The 16,194-nt window shown below is 34.4% G+C and overlaps 2 protein-coding genes across 3 annotated transcripts in view; both read right to left on the bottom strand.

The window, feature by feature from the left end:
- Positions 1 to 5,181, bottom strand: part of LOC106870933 (N6-Methyl-AMP deaminase) — a 16,997-nt gene extending 11,816 nt beyond the window's left edge. The window contains exons 1-2 of one of the 2 annotated variants that reach the window (XM_052972164.2): positions 4,218 to 5,181; positions 1,898 to 2,122 (exon numbers count right to left, since the gene is read on the bottom strand). The gene's annotated coding sequence lies outside the window, so the exon portion shown is untranslated. The remainder of the gene's footprint in view (positions 1 to 1,897; positions 2,123 to 4,217) is intronic. The other variant, XM_089360989.1, reaches the window with a different exon arrangement.
- Positions 5,182 to 8,803: 3,622 nt separating this feature from the next.
- Positions 8,804 to 12,842, bottom strand: LOC106880513 (guanine nucleotide-binding protein subunit gamma). The gene is made up of 2 exons (XM_014930491.3): positions 12,560 to 12,842; positions 8,804 to 9,231 (listed from the first exon to the last, which is right to left on the bottom strand). The coding sequence occupies exons 1-2, from the start codon at positions 12,697 to 12,699 to the stop codon at positions 9,117 to 9,119; spliced, it is 255 nt and encodes an 84-aa protein (XP_014785977.1). The 5' UTR covers positions 12,700 to 12,842; the 3' UTR covers positions 8,804 to 9,116.
- Between the last annotated feature and the right edge of the window lie 3,352 nt (positions 12,843 to 16,194).

Below are 16,194 nucleotides of genomic sequence, written 5' to 3'. Positions count from 1 at the left end.
TCAGAATAAAAGTGTTGAATCAGTAGTCGATAAAATACACTAACAAGCAACGGTGTAGTCGACGGTAATCTTCCAGTTTCGAGAGGTTAAAAAAGTAAATAAAATACAAAGGAAATGACTGAACGACTTAGCAGTATTGGATCTTTTTTAAAACGGGGGCCACATTTTTCATTAATGTTTTACGTAGTGTTTTTGGTACCGAAAGACTGTACGTTTATCTATTTTGTGTTATAGAACAGAAAAATATTTTTGTATTCGAATTTATTACATGTAAAAAATTGTCATATTTCGATAATTTCAACCAATCACTGACAAGTATTCAGTTGTTTACATTTACTCCTTGGTTGATTAAGCGATGTAAAGCGTATTTAATCTCCATACCTTCGTTTTATTTGCTTTTTTCATTTTAAATTTGCTTTAACCCTACCCTAACCCTAGGGTTAGGGTTAATTGTTTCAGAATCGTTTGTTTATGTAGTCGGCACTTAATGTATATCGGCTGAATGGACGTCAGTGATTGGTTGAAATTACAGAAATACGACAACTTTAACATGGAATAATTTATGGATTTCTTTTTTGTTTTAAGAAGACTAAGAGAAAAAAATGTGGATCTTTTTTAAAACGGGGGCCACATTTTTCATTAATGTTTTACGTAGTGTTTTTGGTACCGAAAGACTTTCAAACTTCGTATACTTATCTATTTTGTGTTATAGAACAGAAAAATATTTTTGTATTCGAATTTATTTCATGTAAAAAAATTGTCTTATTTCGATAACTTCAACCAATCACTGACGTCCATTCAGCCGATATACATTAAGTGCCGACTCTACATAAACAAACGATTCTTCGTTTTATTTGCTTTTTTCATTTTAAATTTGCTTTAACCTTAACCCTAACCCTAGGGTTAGGGTTAGAGTTAGGGTTAATTGTTTCAGAATCGTTTGTTTATGTAGTCGGCGCTTAATGTATATCGGCTGAATGGACATCAGTGATTGGTTGAAATTACAGAAATACGACAACATTAACATGGAATAATTTATGGATTTCTTTTTTTTTTTAAGACGACTAAGAGAAAAGATGTTTTATATGACACATTCTACCAGTGTTCCATGTTTCAAAGTGTTTCGTTAATGAAAAATGTGGCCCCCGTTTTAAAAAAGATCCAAAGATGTTTTATATGACACATTCTACCAGTGTTCCAAGTTTCAAAGTGTTTCGTTAATGAAAAATGTGGCCCCCCGTTTTAAAAAAATCCGCAGTATTATCCGTACTACTTTCTCTCTAAAACAGCATGCGACGGAATTTTTTTTTTTATAAAAGTTTAAAATGTTTTTTCTTTTTTACAAACAGCATGCGACGGAATTTTTTTTTTTTTAAGGTTAGGGTTAGATGTTGTGCATCCGGTCTTCCACGAGGCATTTTCGATTTCTCATAAGAAAACTATGATATTCAATCACATGTGTGATTTATATATAAACAGTTAATGTCAACCAAATCACGTGATTTATTTATGAACAAATTAGTACGGATAATACTAGTAAGACGTTCAGTCATTTCCCTTGAATATTTTTATTTATTCTTTTACCTCTCGAAACTGGAAGATTACCGTAGTCGACTTAATTAATCCCTTTGTCTGTCCTTGTTTGTCCCCTCTGTTTAGCCCCCTGTGGGTAATGAAGAAATAAATACACAATACAATGGCAACTTTCTTTTGAAAAGTTATTTTTGTTTTGAAAACAAAACAAATAACGAAGGTATTACAGAAGGTTAAAACAAAGACGAAACACAAAGATACGGTTAATTACATAGGTAAAGCAATTAATGTGAAAATAGTCAAGAAACATAGTTAAAATAATAATAAATTAAAAACATGATTCAAAATATCTGAAATTACTCACAATTTTGGGGAGTTTTAGAACAGAAAATATCCATTGCTTCGACTCATTCCTTGGGAGAATGCATAGGGTCTTCGAGGATGAAACGCCGTCTTAAACTAACGCAGCTGCAAAAGGGTTACTCTTCTAATCACGTGTAATCTCCAGAAATTGACTTGCGTGGGAGCCGTTTAAAAAACAGTCGTTTAATTCCCATGGAGATAAAAAAAAATATTAATAGATAACATTCTAAAAAAAATAACAAAAGTAAACGGGTAAGAGAATGAGAATAGATGAAGAAAAAAAAACAGAGAAGATAAATAAGATAGATAATTAAAATGCAAGCGTGTAACTTCCTGTCAATACATTTGGCGGCGAGCTCGCAGAATCGTTGGCACGTAGGGCGGAAAACTTAGCGCTATTTCGTCTGTCTTTACGTTCTGAGTTCAAATTCCACCGAGGTCGACTTTGCCTTTCATCCTTTCGGAGTCGATAAATTAAGACCAGTTGCGTACTGAGGTCGGTCTAAATCGACTGCCCCCCCCCCCTTCTCCCAAAATTTCGAGCCTTGTGCCTAGAGTAGAAAAAGCATACAATATTCCGGCGGAGATGAAGAATACGTACACCACCCGTTTTCAGCGTAACAAAAACAGGTGCCCTAACCCCGAAACACTCGGTGTACATATTTTTACTTTCGCCCAATATTCCCCTCCTCGTTTTTAAAGACTAGCGAGCTTTTTGAGGCAGATGTGGTTATTAGCAGGTAGAGCGACCACAGAGTAATGTAGAAATAGAAAAGCGAACCTATTCTTGCACCGAAATTATTGGTAAAAATCATTAATTATACAGATTTTGGTAGAGATGGACTATAATGTAATCTGAACCTTTCCCCCCCCTTATTTATTAATTTTTTTTTTTTACGGAATCCCACGTTTTAGGCTATGGAGATTCCGATTCTGAAAAAAAAAATTTTGAAAAATTTCAATTCCCCCCCACCCCACCACCAAGCAGGCTATTTACATGCTAGAAATAACAGCCAAATCTCACAAAACTAGTGTTAGGGTTAGGTTTAGGCTTAGGGTCAGGGTTAGGGTTAGGGTTAGGGTCAGGGTTAGGGTCAGGGTTAGGGTTAGGTTTACCCTGTGGATCTATATAAAAACCAGGGGGGGGGGGGGTTACGTAAAGAAAAACAAAAAAACAAATACATGAAGGTGTTACAGAAAGTTACAACAAAGACGAAACACAAAGATAAGGTCAATTACATAGGTAACGCAATTAATTTGAAAATAGTTAAGAAACATAGTTATAATAATAAATTTAAAAATTGGGTTAATGTTTAAAACTTGACCTGGAAACGAAAATCAGAAAAAAATAGTGCAACGGGTGTTTAAAAAATGTGTAGAAAACGAATATGAAAAAAAAAAAAATGCGCGCAAAGCAACGGGAGAGTGGGGAGAGGACCTCGGAAAATTCAGAAGCTCCGAGTTTTTTCCTTGTAACTTTTAGGAAAATGTGCTTTTTCTTTATTGAAATTTTATATAAATACCTTTCAAACGGCATACATTACGATTATAAAGTAATTTGTGGGGAAAATCTTGAGTTTGGGAGAGGACTTTCGGAAAATTCCCAAGATCCGAATTTTTCCTCGTTATATTCCGAAATTACATTCAACTTTCTGCAGATACCCTAGCGATTCTGAAAAAAAAATGGCTTGTAAAACTTCAATCTTTCAAAAAATATATATTTGCTCGACCAAAGGCGGTGCTCCAGCATGGCCACAGTCAAATGACTGAAACAAGTAAAAGAGTAAAAGAGTATACCCTCAGGCCTTCAAGCAGGCTATCCACATGCTAGAAATAACAGCCAAATCTCACAAAGCTGTGATAACACAATGTAATCAATCTACTCCCCTTTCTGCAAATATTTCTTTCAGAGTAATTTCCCACAGTAATGTGACAAAGTAATTCATGTGAAATAAAGGGGGGGGGGGGTTATTTTCTTTTTTAAACATTAAAAAAATTTTTGTTGATTTCCCCCCCCCCCCCCCCCCATCAATCTACATGGGAAAATATGGAGATTAAGAATATGGAAAAAATAAATAGAAAATTCAAATTTTAATTTCAAATTTTTTATGAAAAACTCCAGCCCCAAATCCCCCAGCCATCCCGCTGTCGAAATGTGAAAAATGAACGGTTGTTTTGAAAGTGAAGCCCTCTCCACAAAACTCGATATGCTAAAAATAACAGCTAAATGTCTGGAGAACTTTTGTGTTTGTGTGTGCATGCATATGTACAGCTTATCTGAATGAACAGAGAAAGAAGTACACAAAATATACTTTACATACCTGTCATATACGTTGGTTTTTCTTTTTTTTCCGCTTTAAAGGTAAACAATTCTGATAGAAGCAATTACTTTACTGTCAATTCATTGGAGTAATCCCTACAAAACACTACAAGTTTAGTCACTGTCTCAGCACCTATGTTTGTGTTCATTCCAAAAGAATAAAAATTGTAGTTTTTCAAATCTATCCTGCAATGTGGGATTATTGTATATTGTATATATATTATATCCAGTGATTTTAAGAGGTAGGAAGAAGATATTTTGTTTTAATATCATACTTTTACTTGTTTTTACGCACATACACAAACTCTAATGTGTTTTTTTTTTAGATGAATTATTCATCATTCTTTATCTCTCCACACACTTCGTTATCACTAATTTCTATAACCTCTGCATTTTCACTTATTCATTTCAAACTTCTTTGAATTTTCAATCTAATGTAATCCACACTCTCTTGAAAATGTATTTCTGCAAAATGTTATCTAAAAATATGGGTAAAGAAAGAAACAGCAAAAACTATTTGAAAATGGGAGTGGGGATGATATTTCCTCACAAATATGACACATTGTTGATACGTTTAAGAGAGCCCTAAGGAAGTCACGGATGAGATAGTTTTACAACAATTCTTAAGAGTATATTGTGTGGCACCAAATCCAAATATATCAGCAGGTATGTCACCATCGGAGCAGGTGTTTGCAACGAAAATAAAATCAGTCTTCAACAAATTGCTACTGGGTAAGAAAAGAAAAATTGCATGGGAAAATACACCCTTTGCGTCAATGCAAGTGGAGACTTGAAGATTAAGCTGTTCCTTGTCTACCATTTCAAAAACCCTGAAGGAAAGCCGCAGGTTATGTGGAGTGCAAATGTTAAGGTCAGGGTCACCGAGTGGATCAAACTTGTCTTCAGACCAGCAGTGGAAAAGTACCTTCTGGAGAACGATCTTCCTCTCAAGGTTCTCTTCATCCACGACAATGCTCTTGCTCACCCCTCCTAATCTTGAAGATGATATCCTGGACAAATTTAAATTCATAAAAGTTCTGAACATAACACCACCCTTGTCTTGCAGACCATGGACTAATGAGTGATTTTTAATTTTAAGAAATTGTACGCCAAACACTTGTTTTATTAGTGCTTTGAAGTCACCAAAAATACAAATCTAATCCATCATGAATTTTAGAAGGAGCACTACAACATTGTTAACTGCCTAAAAATCATTGATATGGCCTGGCAGGGTGTAACAAGGAGAATGCTGAATTCTGCAGGGTGGAAGCTGTGGCCTGACTGCATATCTGAAAGAGAACTTTGAGGGGTTTGAGTCTGAGACACCTGTAGTCAAGGAGATAGTGTCTCTTGGCAAGTCTATGGGCCTCAAGGTTGACAATGGGGACATTAACAATCTTGTCGAGGTACACTCAGAGGAACTTATGACAGATGAATTCCTGCAGCATTTGGATGTGATGGAAGAGACTGGTTTCCTGGAGGAAGACATTGTAGTGGAGAAGGCTATCTCTATACGAGTGATATAAAGGCAGTGTTGTCAAAGTGATAATATGATTCTGAATTTGTAGAAAAACATCATCCTGATAAAGTATCTAAAGTGTATCCAAAAAGCCTAAAGTGAAGTGAGAGAGAAAATGTCAGAAATTGTTCTTCCTGAAGTCTTATTGGAAGGACGTTCTCTTTCCAAACAATAATCCTCCTCCTCACTTCATCATCTTTTAGTAGAAAGGATTATTGTATTATTATTATTATTATTATTATTATTATTATTAAAGTATCCAATATTGTGCACAACATCCAATATTGTGAGGTTGTAGAGTGAAGATATCGTGTTCTCTGTCCATCTGTTCAGAATTTTAGGAATAGTTTTTAATGCACCTATAACTACAGAGATGCATTTTATGCACACTTTCCATAGCCTCTGTAACTCAATGGCCAGGTCTTGGTACTTGGCTATTTTCCTTATACTTCTTATATTGACTTTCTCATCATTTGGGACTGTAAAATCAATTACCTGGCATTTTCTATTCCCTTTGTTTACTACAACTAAATCAGGCCTTCTAGCCCCGATTACTCTATCAGTCTGAATGTTAAAATCTCACACTGTCTTATATTTCTTACTTTGTAGCATTTTACTAGGTTCATGTTCATGCCACTTATCAGTATGGTCAAATCCTAGCTTTCTACATAACTCCCAGTGGATCATTCACTGTAGGTTGTCATGTCTTTTCTTGTATTCTTTCTGTGCCAGTATACTACATTCACTAAATATGTGAGTAACACTTTCTTCATTTGTTTTACATGATCTTTATTGGGAATTTGTCTATCTTCGTTTTTATTTAGTTAGTCTTCAGTACCTGATAATACACTTTATGTCAGCCTTCCTTTCTGCAACCTCAACCATACCTCACTATTACAATTTTCTGCAACTATGTTTGGAAATCTACTATGCAAAGCCTCCTTTTACCAATCAGATAATCTTGCTTTGGGGGGGGGGGGCTGACTAATATTGCACAATGATTACCCTATGCCACCAAATTCCATACTCACATCTTTGCTGAAGAGTTTTACAGTTTGTACTAAAGGATTTATCTCTTTTTTATTCTTACTAAAAAGCTTCAGATCATCCAGAGCAAATGGTTAATTTTTTCCTCTTGATATTAACTTTTCCCTTTGGCTGTATCACCTGAGTAAGATTTACTTTCCATTTCTTCAGGCTATAACTAATTAAATTTCTTATGTTGTTGGAAGTACTGAATATACTCATTCACATATCCATGAATGTGGTATCATGTTATAGGTTTTCTTATAATCTATCCATGCTATTGTTAAATTTTTCTTTCTAGATCTCACTTCTTTTAGAATTATTTTCTCTCTGTATAATAGATCGTGCATTCCTTTAGCCTTCCTGTCGCTCTGGAAGTACATTCTGGTTGTCAACATGCTCATAAATGCTTTCTGACTAATTTCAAAAGTGAAAATCAAGAGAATTTCTTTGAATATATTGAAGAAATTGGAAGTGGGCATACCCAAGAAAATTCAAATATACGAGTTCCTTACTCTTGGAAAATGGTGTACATAATTGTAGGAACATTGGTTTTCATTGTTACACTGTGTCTTAAATCCTGCAACTGATCAATCAATAAATTAGCAGCAGTGTTAAGCCCAATAAATGATATTCTTATGGCTGTGTGTGTGTGTGTGTGTGACTGGCAGGAGAGTTAATGCCTAACTTTTTATTTTTATTGCCTTCCTATTTTCCAGCTTATATTTGCATTTCCAGGATGGTAACACTTTTTTTTTCTCAGTTCAAGGCCAGAAGCATTTCTTCCTTTTTAGAATATTGTCACTGTAATTCCAATGCTCTTCTGCCAACCCATTAGGCTGACTTAACCCAATACTAACAGTGATACTCTGAAGTAATCACACAGCTTCAAAAGTTTGACATTTACATTAATTTTGCACTTGTATTTTTCTAAATGACTCTTTCCTCACTGACAGCCTATCTGCATGTCTACCTCTAAAATAGCGGTCTTTACATCACACATTGCTGATAATCATTCTTGTTCAAAAGTACTACTAGCTTGGCTTTCTTCTTGAAGCTGTTGTCACAGTTATCCATACAGCAAACATTGACTATGTTACCCTTAATCAATTACCAAATTATGTATCTTAATGAATGTAAATTAACTTTATTACATTGCATCTTAATGGTCCTAAGTCAAGAAATTATCATTGAAGTTATAAATATCCATCAAAGCACTGCAAACTGACTAGAAATTCAATCTGAGAATGTTTGTGTAAATTGGGTTTATTGGCATGGTCAGAACAATGTTAAATTGTTGATAAAGATGTTGAATCTCTAGCTTAGAAATTATTTTTACTGAAATAATAAATTTGTTCTTAAAATTTACAGATATCAAGGCTCTTTTATCTCAATTATTAGTGTTTAGGAATCAATCTTTTTTTATTAGTTTTTCCTTATCTGACTCTTTGATTGGTTGATTTGAATGCAATATTTAATATTCTCTTAATAATATTTACATTAACTTTGATTATCAAGAAATGTGGAATCTTACAACTTCATATCTCAGTGAAGTTTAAAAATTTAGCTAAGTTTGCTGGAAGAAAATATTTTAGTGAAGCCTTCTTGAAAAGGGAACACTACGACTAAGTACCTTGGGTTCTTATCTGATGCCAAACTTTCAAAGTTTATTTGCTCATCATCCTTTGAAATCTTTTTAAAAGAAGTTTACTTTTTGATATCACAATAAAGATAAGGTCTTAAGTTACAAGTTCAGTTTAAGTGGACTGGAACCAATACAACAGGAATCATGAGTTAAATTTTTTTCAAATGGACTAAAAAAATCATTTTATATATCTAAAACTAATTTTGCTTTTATATTTTGAAAATTGTTTTTAAATTTTATAAAACTGACAAACATTCTAGTTGAATTGAAAAATGGTTGTTTTGCAGTTTATATTATTATAATGCTTCTCTATTTGTATATAGAACCATTATAGTTACATAAGTTGTCCTGATAATTGAACAATAAATGCTTTAAAGTCACTTGTAAAAATCAATACTAGTGTTAAATTATTTTATTACACAAAAACACATAGATATGCATTAACAATCATTGGGTTGTATTTTTGTTAGTTGCTTAATAGCAGGTAATATTTTTAGAAATATTTTATTCTAATTACATGTTTTTGAAAGCTGTTTTAATACAGAAGATACTTTTCAAAAAATTCAATTTCAAAACAGGTAACTTAGCAAAACAAAATTGAATATTTTGACTCTTGAATATACTAACTCACCAAACTATGGCCAAAGACTAGAAAACTAACCTTTTCGTGCACAAATTGGTAAATTTGATATTTTGTAGACAGATTTTTTTTACACTAAGAGACATCCCCCACCACCTTTTGATTGGTCTTCTACCCATGGATTCGGTTTTTGCGGCTTAAGCATGTGATCTGTAGGCATCTTTTCTTCAATAGCTGTAATGTGCCTGAAAAATAGAAAATAATTATTAACTAATGAAGACTTAAGACTCTGGCACAAAGCTGTCCTACAATATTTAATATTAAAGAAAGATTGTTTATAATAAAAATAGTTATCACCACATGGTCCTTAAAATAGACTGATGGCAGTCTGTCTCTGTTGACTAAAAAAAGTCAAAAACATGATGAAACATCACTCCTTTTCGATTCACTAAAGCAGGTCTTTTTTTCTTCAAAGCTTGGTTCAAATGCTCTAATTGCTGACAGTAGAGCATTGATTGGTGCTCCAGGTTCGGTGATTATGCAAATAAGGGGTCAAGGATTTACTTTTCGTAATGAGATAAAAAACCAAGGCTGTGTATTAATGTAGACTTACTTTGTATTCAATATTTATGACCCCATTTTCAAGAAATTAATGAATGTTGTTGATGTGCATGTGTGTGAGTGTGTGTAGAGTGGACATGTGTGGAAAGGTGTTGCTATAGCAACCAGCTAGCTTCCTGTGATTCTCTTCTGTTGTTGATCTTAGGTTTCTTTTGATGTATGAGGATGGCCTCAGAGATTCTAAGGTTGCCCCTCTTCTGCTGTGTTGCCTTGATGTGCACTGTGAATTCCCAGGTCTGGCATTTCCGTAGATGTTTCTTCATGGAAGTGTCTGCCTGCATGTGTTCCTTAATGCATATATGCAGTTTTCTTATTGTGCTTCCTATGTAGGGTGTGCCATATTTGCCCCATTTGCCAAGATCATCTGATCACATCACAGGAAAATCTGACATTGCTTGAGGCAGATTCTTGGCTTTATTACTTTGAGCCAGAGACAAATGGACAATACATGTCGTGCAAACATCCCTCCCTACCAGCTTCAAATAAGGCCAAGATCATTTCATATGCAGGAAAGAAAAACACATAAGCTCTAAACAATTTCTGTTCTAGAATACACACACACTTAAATTCCTAGACACATGCATATATGTGTGTACACCTTTCATATAAGCAGGTTTTCACACATTTATACATATATACAGACAAACAGTATCATTCTTCCCCATACATAGTGTATAAATTGCATCACAGAAAAGATCACACATGCATACCATTCATATTAACAGATTTTCACACATACATGGAGAGTACTATGTTAATTTGCTGAGACAGTTATGAAAGGCCATCAGAACTAAACACGTCTCTGTAACTTAGCAGTTCGGCAAAAGAGACCGATAGAATAAGTACTAGGCTTACAAAGAATAAGTCCTAGGGTTGATTTGTTTGACTAAAGGTGGTGCTCCAGTATGGCCACAGTCAAATGAATGATACAAATAAAAGTATAAAGATGGAAGTACAAAACCAGTGATTTATGTTTGCTGATAGAAGCTGAGAAAAATTACAGTCAGATAGAAAAAGCCCCATCGATTATCTTCGCTGTAAAAAAAAATCCACAGGTTTCTACATAGTAGAAGTTTTCTGTTACAAACAGATCATCAACCATTGCTATCAATTTATGGGTCAAAGAAAGGGTTACCTACCCATACAGCAAACCAACTCTAATCTGGGAGAATAATATTACTAAATTACAATTTCAAAATGCAGTATATTCTATTGAAAATATTGGTCATGCGGACTGTCTATTGAGACTATTTCCCAAATGTACAGAGCCACAAGAAAATACCATGATAGCTGCACTGCAGGCAGAAAATGAAATAAAAAGTATTATGACAAATGTTATCCAAGAACTCCCAGTGACTGCACAGGATATAAGAATGAAATCTGTAGGCAATGAGTATATTACAAAAATGAAAGAAGCTTTAAAAAATAAGCAGAATAAAATTACTAATTCAAGGAGTTTCTCAATAAGCGACAATATTCTGATGTATGCACAAAGAGCTGTAGTACCGACTACATTACAAAAACCGTGTATTGCAGTAATTCCACAGCAGACACCCAGGAATGTTGAGGATGAAAGCTCCAATAAAGAGCCACGTCTATTGGCCAACTATGGACCGGAATATTGAAAACTTGTCGCAGTTGCACACGTGTGGCTTAAGCCCCACTAGTAAAATATCAACTATGGCCAGAGATTAAGAACCCATACACATCGATTATGCTGGACTGGTGATAATGGAACACAATTCTTGAGGTATGATTTCAAGAACTTCTATAAAATGCATGCAATAAAGCATATTTTCACTCCACCCTACTACCCAAGGTTAAATGGGTAGGTAGAAAGATTTGTGGACACGTTCAAAAGAGAGTTAAGAAAAGCTAGGAACAAATTCAGTAACAACAAAGCACTAAAAAAATTCTTAACGGTATATAGAGTAACCCCCAATCCAAGTACAAATTCAGGAAAGTCACCCACAAAGTTGATGTTTGCGAGAAGAATAAAATCGATTTTTGATAAGTTATTGATAAGAAAATGTTTTGAAGTAGGTGATAAAGTGCTTTTTAAAACCTGCAGAAATGGTAAAGAAGACTGGGAGGATGGCCTTGAAACCAAAAATGACCACACCAGGAACATAAGAGATCCATAAATCAACTAAAGAAGAGACATACCAAAGAACGGAGAGAAATTCCTATGGAAGTATTTTTTTATGTATTCGATGTCCCAGCACTGAAAGTAATGGAGTCCCATAGAACCAGCATAGGAAACGGAAGCTGACTGAACACCTTGAAATAAGGCCCAAGCAAAAAAGACACCCAAAAATAATAGCAATAGATAAAATTTCTTCATTCCTTCGGAACTCAAAATCTCAAAAGGGGAGATGTTGTGGTGAGACTACAACACCCTCTGACAAGAATAGTATTAGCATCTTATAAGAATAGTATTAGCATCTTATAAAGCTAGATTTATAAATCCTAAAATTGCAGAACAATTCGTTACTGGGCAGTTTAGCTTAAAGGTAAAACACTTAACGCATAATCACAGGGATGTGAGTTCACGTCTCATGGCTGGCTGGTAACGAATTTTTCTGCAATATATGGATTGTTTATCCTGTTCATGCTATTGCATTAGCATTATCATGCGTTTGAGAATAAATTATTTCTCAATGCTTCTAAAGCAAACTTTGTTTACTTTCATTGTAAGTTGAATATTTATATATATATATATATATATATATATATATATACAATGAAAAGGAGAATATTTATATATATATATACAATGAAAAGGAGAAGACAAAAAAAATTCTTTAACAACCGTAGACATTTGCTCTATGCCAAATATATATATATATGTGCACATGTATATATGCATGCATACGTGTATGTAAGTATATTAATACTTACATACATGTTAAGAAACACTTTTTTTTACTAATAACTACCATAACAACTTACAGTTTGATTGACTCTGAGACTTTCATGACTTGAAGTGCAAGTTGATCCTTATGTTGTTTGACAATAGTATGCATTGTCTCGATGGGAATTTCTCTTTCTTCTTCTTCTTCATCCTTCTTTTTACCTTGTAGTTTATTCATCCTGTATGTACTGCTTCAACAACAAACTGTTACAGCTATAAATTTGTTGCCAAATTATTTTCAGAGTTTGTATATCTATTTTTTTCAGTCTCTGTGGCAAGAAAGAGTAGTATGATGAACCACTAGAATAGTTATAAGATTATGGATTAAGAATGCTAGCTTTAGTTATTTATGGATTATCCACTCTAGAAAAAAACTCATTACTGGATTATATCTAATCAGATGACAATAGTAGAATTAAAGTAACTATTATTTTTTAATGTTACTCTTTATTTACATTAGCATCTCTTAGTTGCTATTATAATCAATATATACCGTTCATAATCCCAAGTTAATCTTTTGACTCTGAAAATACAAAATACTTTTCACTTAATCACTACAAATTCACTTTATATTTACAGGGTAATTTTCAAGTCTATGAAGGGACCTCTACACAGCAGCCCAACTTGTTAGATATGTCAGCTACATGTCTCTAAAATGACTGCCTTGCATTTAAAAAAACTAAAAGCAAGGACATAAATGATATGGTCCTAGATGTATTCTTATCTAGAAAATAAATTAGAGAAAAAACATGGCTGTGGAAATTCTTTGCTTATAACTGTGTCTCAATTGGGGCTAACATAGGGTTAAACAACAGCAACAATTGGGTAATTTTATTTTAATTGAAAATAAAAGGAAGGATATGAAAATAGTAGAAATTAGTCCAAAATTAGTACCAAAATTTGAAACCATTATTATTATTTTTATTATTAAGTAGTGAGCTGGCAGAATTGTTAGAATGCTGGGCAAAATGTTTAGTAGCATTTTATGTCTTTATGTTCTGAGTTCAAATTCCATCCAGTACCAGGAGAACACTGGGGTTGATGTAATCAACATAGCCCCTTTCCCAAACTCATTGGCCTTGTGCCAAAATTTGAAACCATTATTATAATTATTTTTATTATTTTGGTTTGGCTCAAGTCTGGTCTTATTCCTGGTAGGAATAATGTGCAGGTTACTACGTAGCTTGAGGTGTGTGAGAACGGGCATTTTCATGGAGCAAAATTGGGCCATCTCTATTCACTAGTCTGGGTTGCTTCTTTTTCAAATTCTCATGCATACAATCAATTTCCTGGCAGTAAGATGTTGCTGTTACTGTTTTACCTTGTTGCAAAAATGAATATTGAATAACTCCCTTCACAGATCACCATACAGTGACCACTAACCTTTTAGGATGCAATGGTGGGTTTGGGTAGTGCTGTTGTCAAAGAGTATCCATTTCTCATCACAAGTAATGATTTGATGCAAAAATGGTCTTTTTCCAGCCAAGAAAGCAATAAGGAGCACACTTCGAGGCATCTGTTTTTATTAGTCTCATTCAGTTAATTAATTTAATCCATCATGCCGAATAACTGATTTTGGCCTACCCCTTGGTTTATTTTCAAGGCTTTCATCTCCTGAACAAGAGCTTTGGAACCATCTCTGAACAGTTCTGATGTCAACAAAACCATTACCAAAGGCCCACTTGATATTCCATGGAGCTTCTGCAGCAGAGTGACCCAGTTTGCACTCATATGTATATCTTGTACATTTGTACAGAAAATAGACTCCATCAAATGCCAGTGGGGAAAACTAGTAGTTGATGGCTTCTGTTACCTAGGTGACCAAGTCAGTAGTGGAGGTGGAGGCTCTGAGAGCGTAGCTGCTAGAATAAGAATAGGCTGGGCAAAGTTCAGAGAGCTCCTACTTCTGTTGGTAACAAAAGGCCTCTCCCTCAGAGTGAAAGGCAGATTGTATGATGCCTGTGTGCAAACAGTCATGCTACATGGCAGTGAAACATGGGCTGTAACTGCTGAGGACATGCAAAGGCTTGAAAGAAATGAAGCTAGTATGCTTCGCTGGATGTGCAATGTCAGTGTGCATATGTGACAGAGTGTAAGCATCTTGAAAGAAAAGTTGGGCACAAGAGGCATCAGGTATGGTGTGCAAGAAAGACAACTGCACTGGTATGGTCATGTGATGTGTATGGACAAGGACAAGGACAGTTGCGTGAAGATGTGCCAATCTCTAACTGTGGAGGGAACCTGTAGAAAAAAGGTTCCAGAGCCAGAGAGTGACTCAGAGGAAAACAGTGATGGAACCTTATCCATCATTTTTCCTCTTGTGCTTTTCCTATTGTAGTACAGCCTTCAATCATATCAATCTCAGTGTTTGTTTCAGTCTAATACTTATTTTATAGAGCTCCATTCGTATGACATCTAAGTTCTAATGCTTTCTTTAAATTTTAAATGCATGTAAATATGTAAGTATATACATACTCATAAGAATAATACTTGAATCTGAGTGAAGGATTTAAGTAGCACACACCCTTCTCTAAATCTATCTAATTGATAATCACTGGGATAAAAATTAATCTTCTAGTGTATAAGTCAAACCTAAAGTATTATAAAATTTAATAATCTAAAAATCTATCCAGCCCAACAAATTACTTTTACTTACTTACTTTTGCTAGTATGAAAATTGATAATGAAGGACAAACTAATACAATAACATAGAATCAATTATTTTTTGGTGTGTGTTTTAAACATCTAAATATTCATGTAATAAAAACATTAAGATATTGGTGGTGAGAACAATGCATATATGTATGCATAATATATAAACATACACACATCCATACATACATACACACAATAGACATAGGTATGACTGTGTAGTTAAGAAGCTTGCTTCCAAACCATGTGATCGAGAGTTCAATCTTTCTGTGCAGTACCTCAAGCCTTGTGAGTGGATTTGTTACATAGAAACCGGAAAAAGCTTATCATACACACACACACACACACACACACACACACACACACCTTTTACTTTCTAACTTTTATTATTTCAGTCATTAGACTGCAGCCATGTTAGGCAACCACCTTGAAGAATTGTAGTCGGATGAATTAACTACAGTACTTATTTCTTTTAAAGTTTGCTATTTATTGTATTAGTCTCTTTTTGTTGGACCACTAAGTTACAGGGACATAAGCACGACAACACCAGTTGTCAATCAGTGATGAGAGACAAACGGACACAAAGACAACCACATATAGATCAATCACCATAGTCATCATCATCATCACCATCATCATTTAACATCCATCTTCCATGCTGACATGTATTTGGCATCTTTCAGTTTCCATCTAGTAAATCCACTCCCAAGGTTTTGGTGAGCCCAAGGCTATAGAAGAAGACACTTGCTCAAGGTACCATACTGAAGCCAGAATCATGTGGTTGGGACAAAAACTTCTTCAGGCTAATTTGATGATTTTTTTTTTTTTATATCTCCTTCTTTCAAGAAGAGCTTGATGTATTGGTGATCATTTAATGGCATTGGAAAGCATAAAGAGTAAAGTTGAAGTTGATAAAAAAAATTATCAGACATGGAGCACTGGAAGCCATCTAAATATTGAAAAAGAGTTACTCGTATCATGATAATTCATGTTTGGTATGAAAATACTGACATCATGACTG

The sequence above is a fragment of the Octopus bimaculoides genome, chromosome 12, assembly GCF_046866305.1.
Source record: "Octopus bimaculoides isolate indiv1 chromosome 12, ASM4686630v1, whole genome shotgun sequence".
Taxonomy (NCBI): domain Eukaryota; kingdom Metazoa; phylum Mollusca; class Cephalopoda; order Octopoda; family Octopodidae; genus Octopus; species Octopus bimaculoides.
This window is presented reverse-complemented; position numbering and strand designations above follow the sequence as displayed.

What these genes read in the sequence shown, in the direction of transcription:
- LOC106880513 (XM_014930491.3), bottom strand. Translation starts at nt 12,699, where the DNA reads ATGAATAAACTACAAGGTAAAAAGAAGGATGAAGAAGAAGAAGAAAGA. An exon ending in GTCTCAGAGTCAATCAAACT is followed by an intron (nt 9,232 to 12,559) that starts GTAAGTTGTTAT and finishes TCTATTTTTCAG; the next exon opens with GCACATTACAGCTATTGAAG.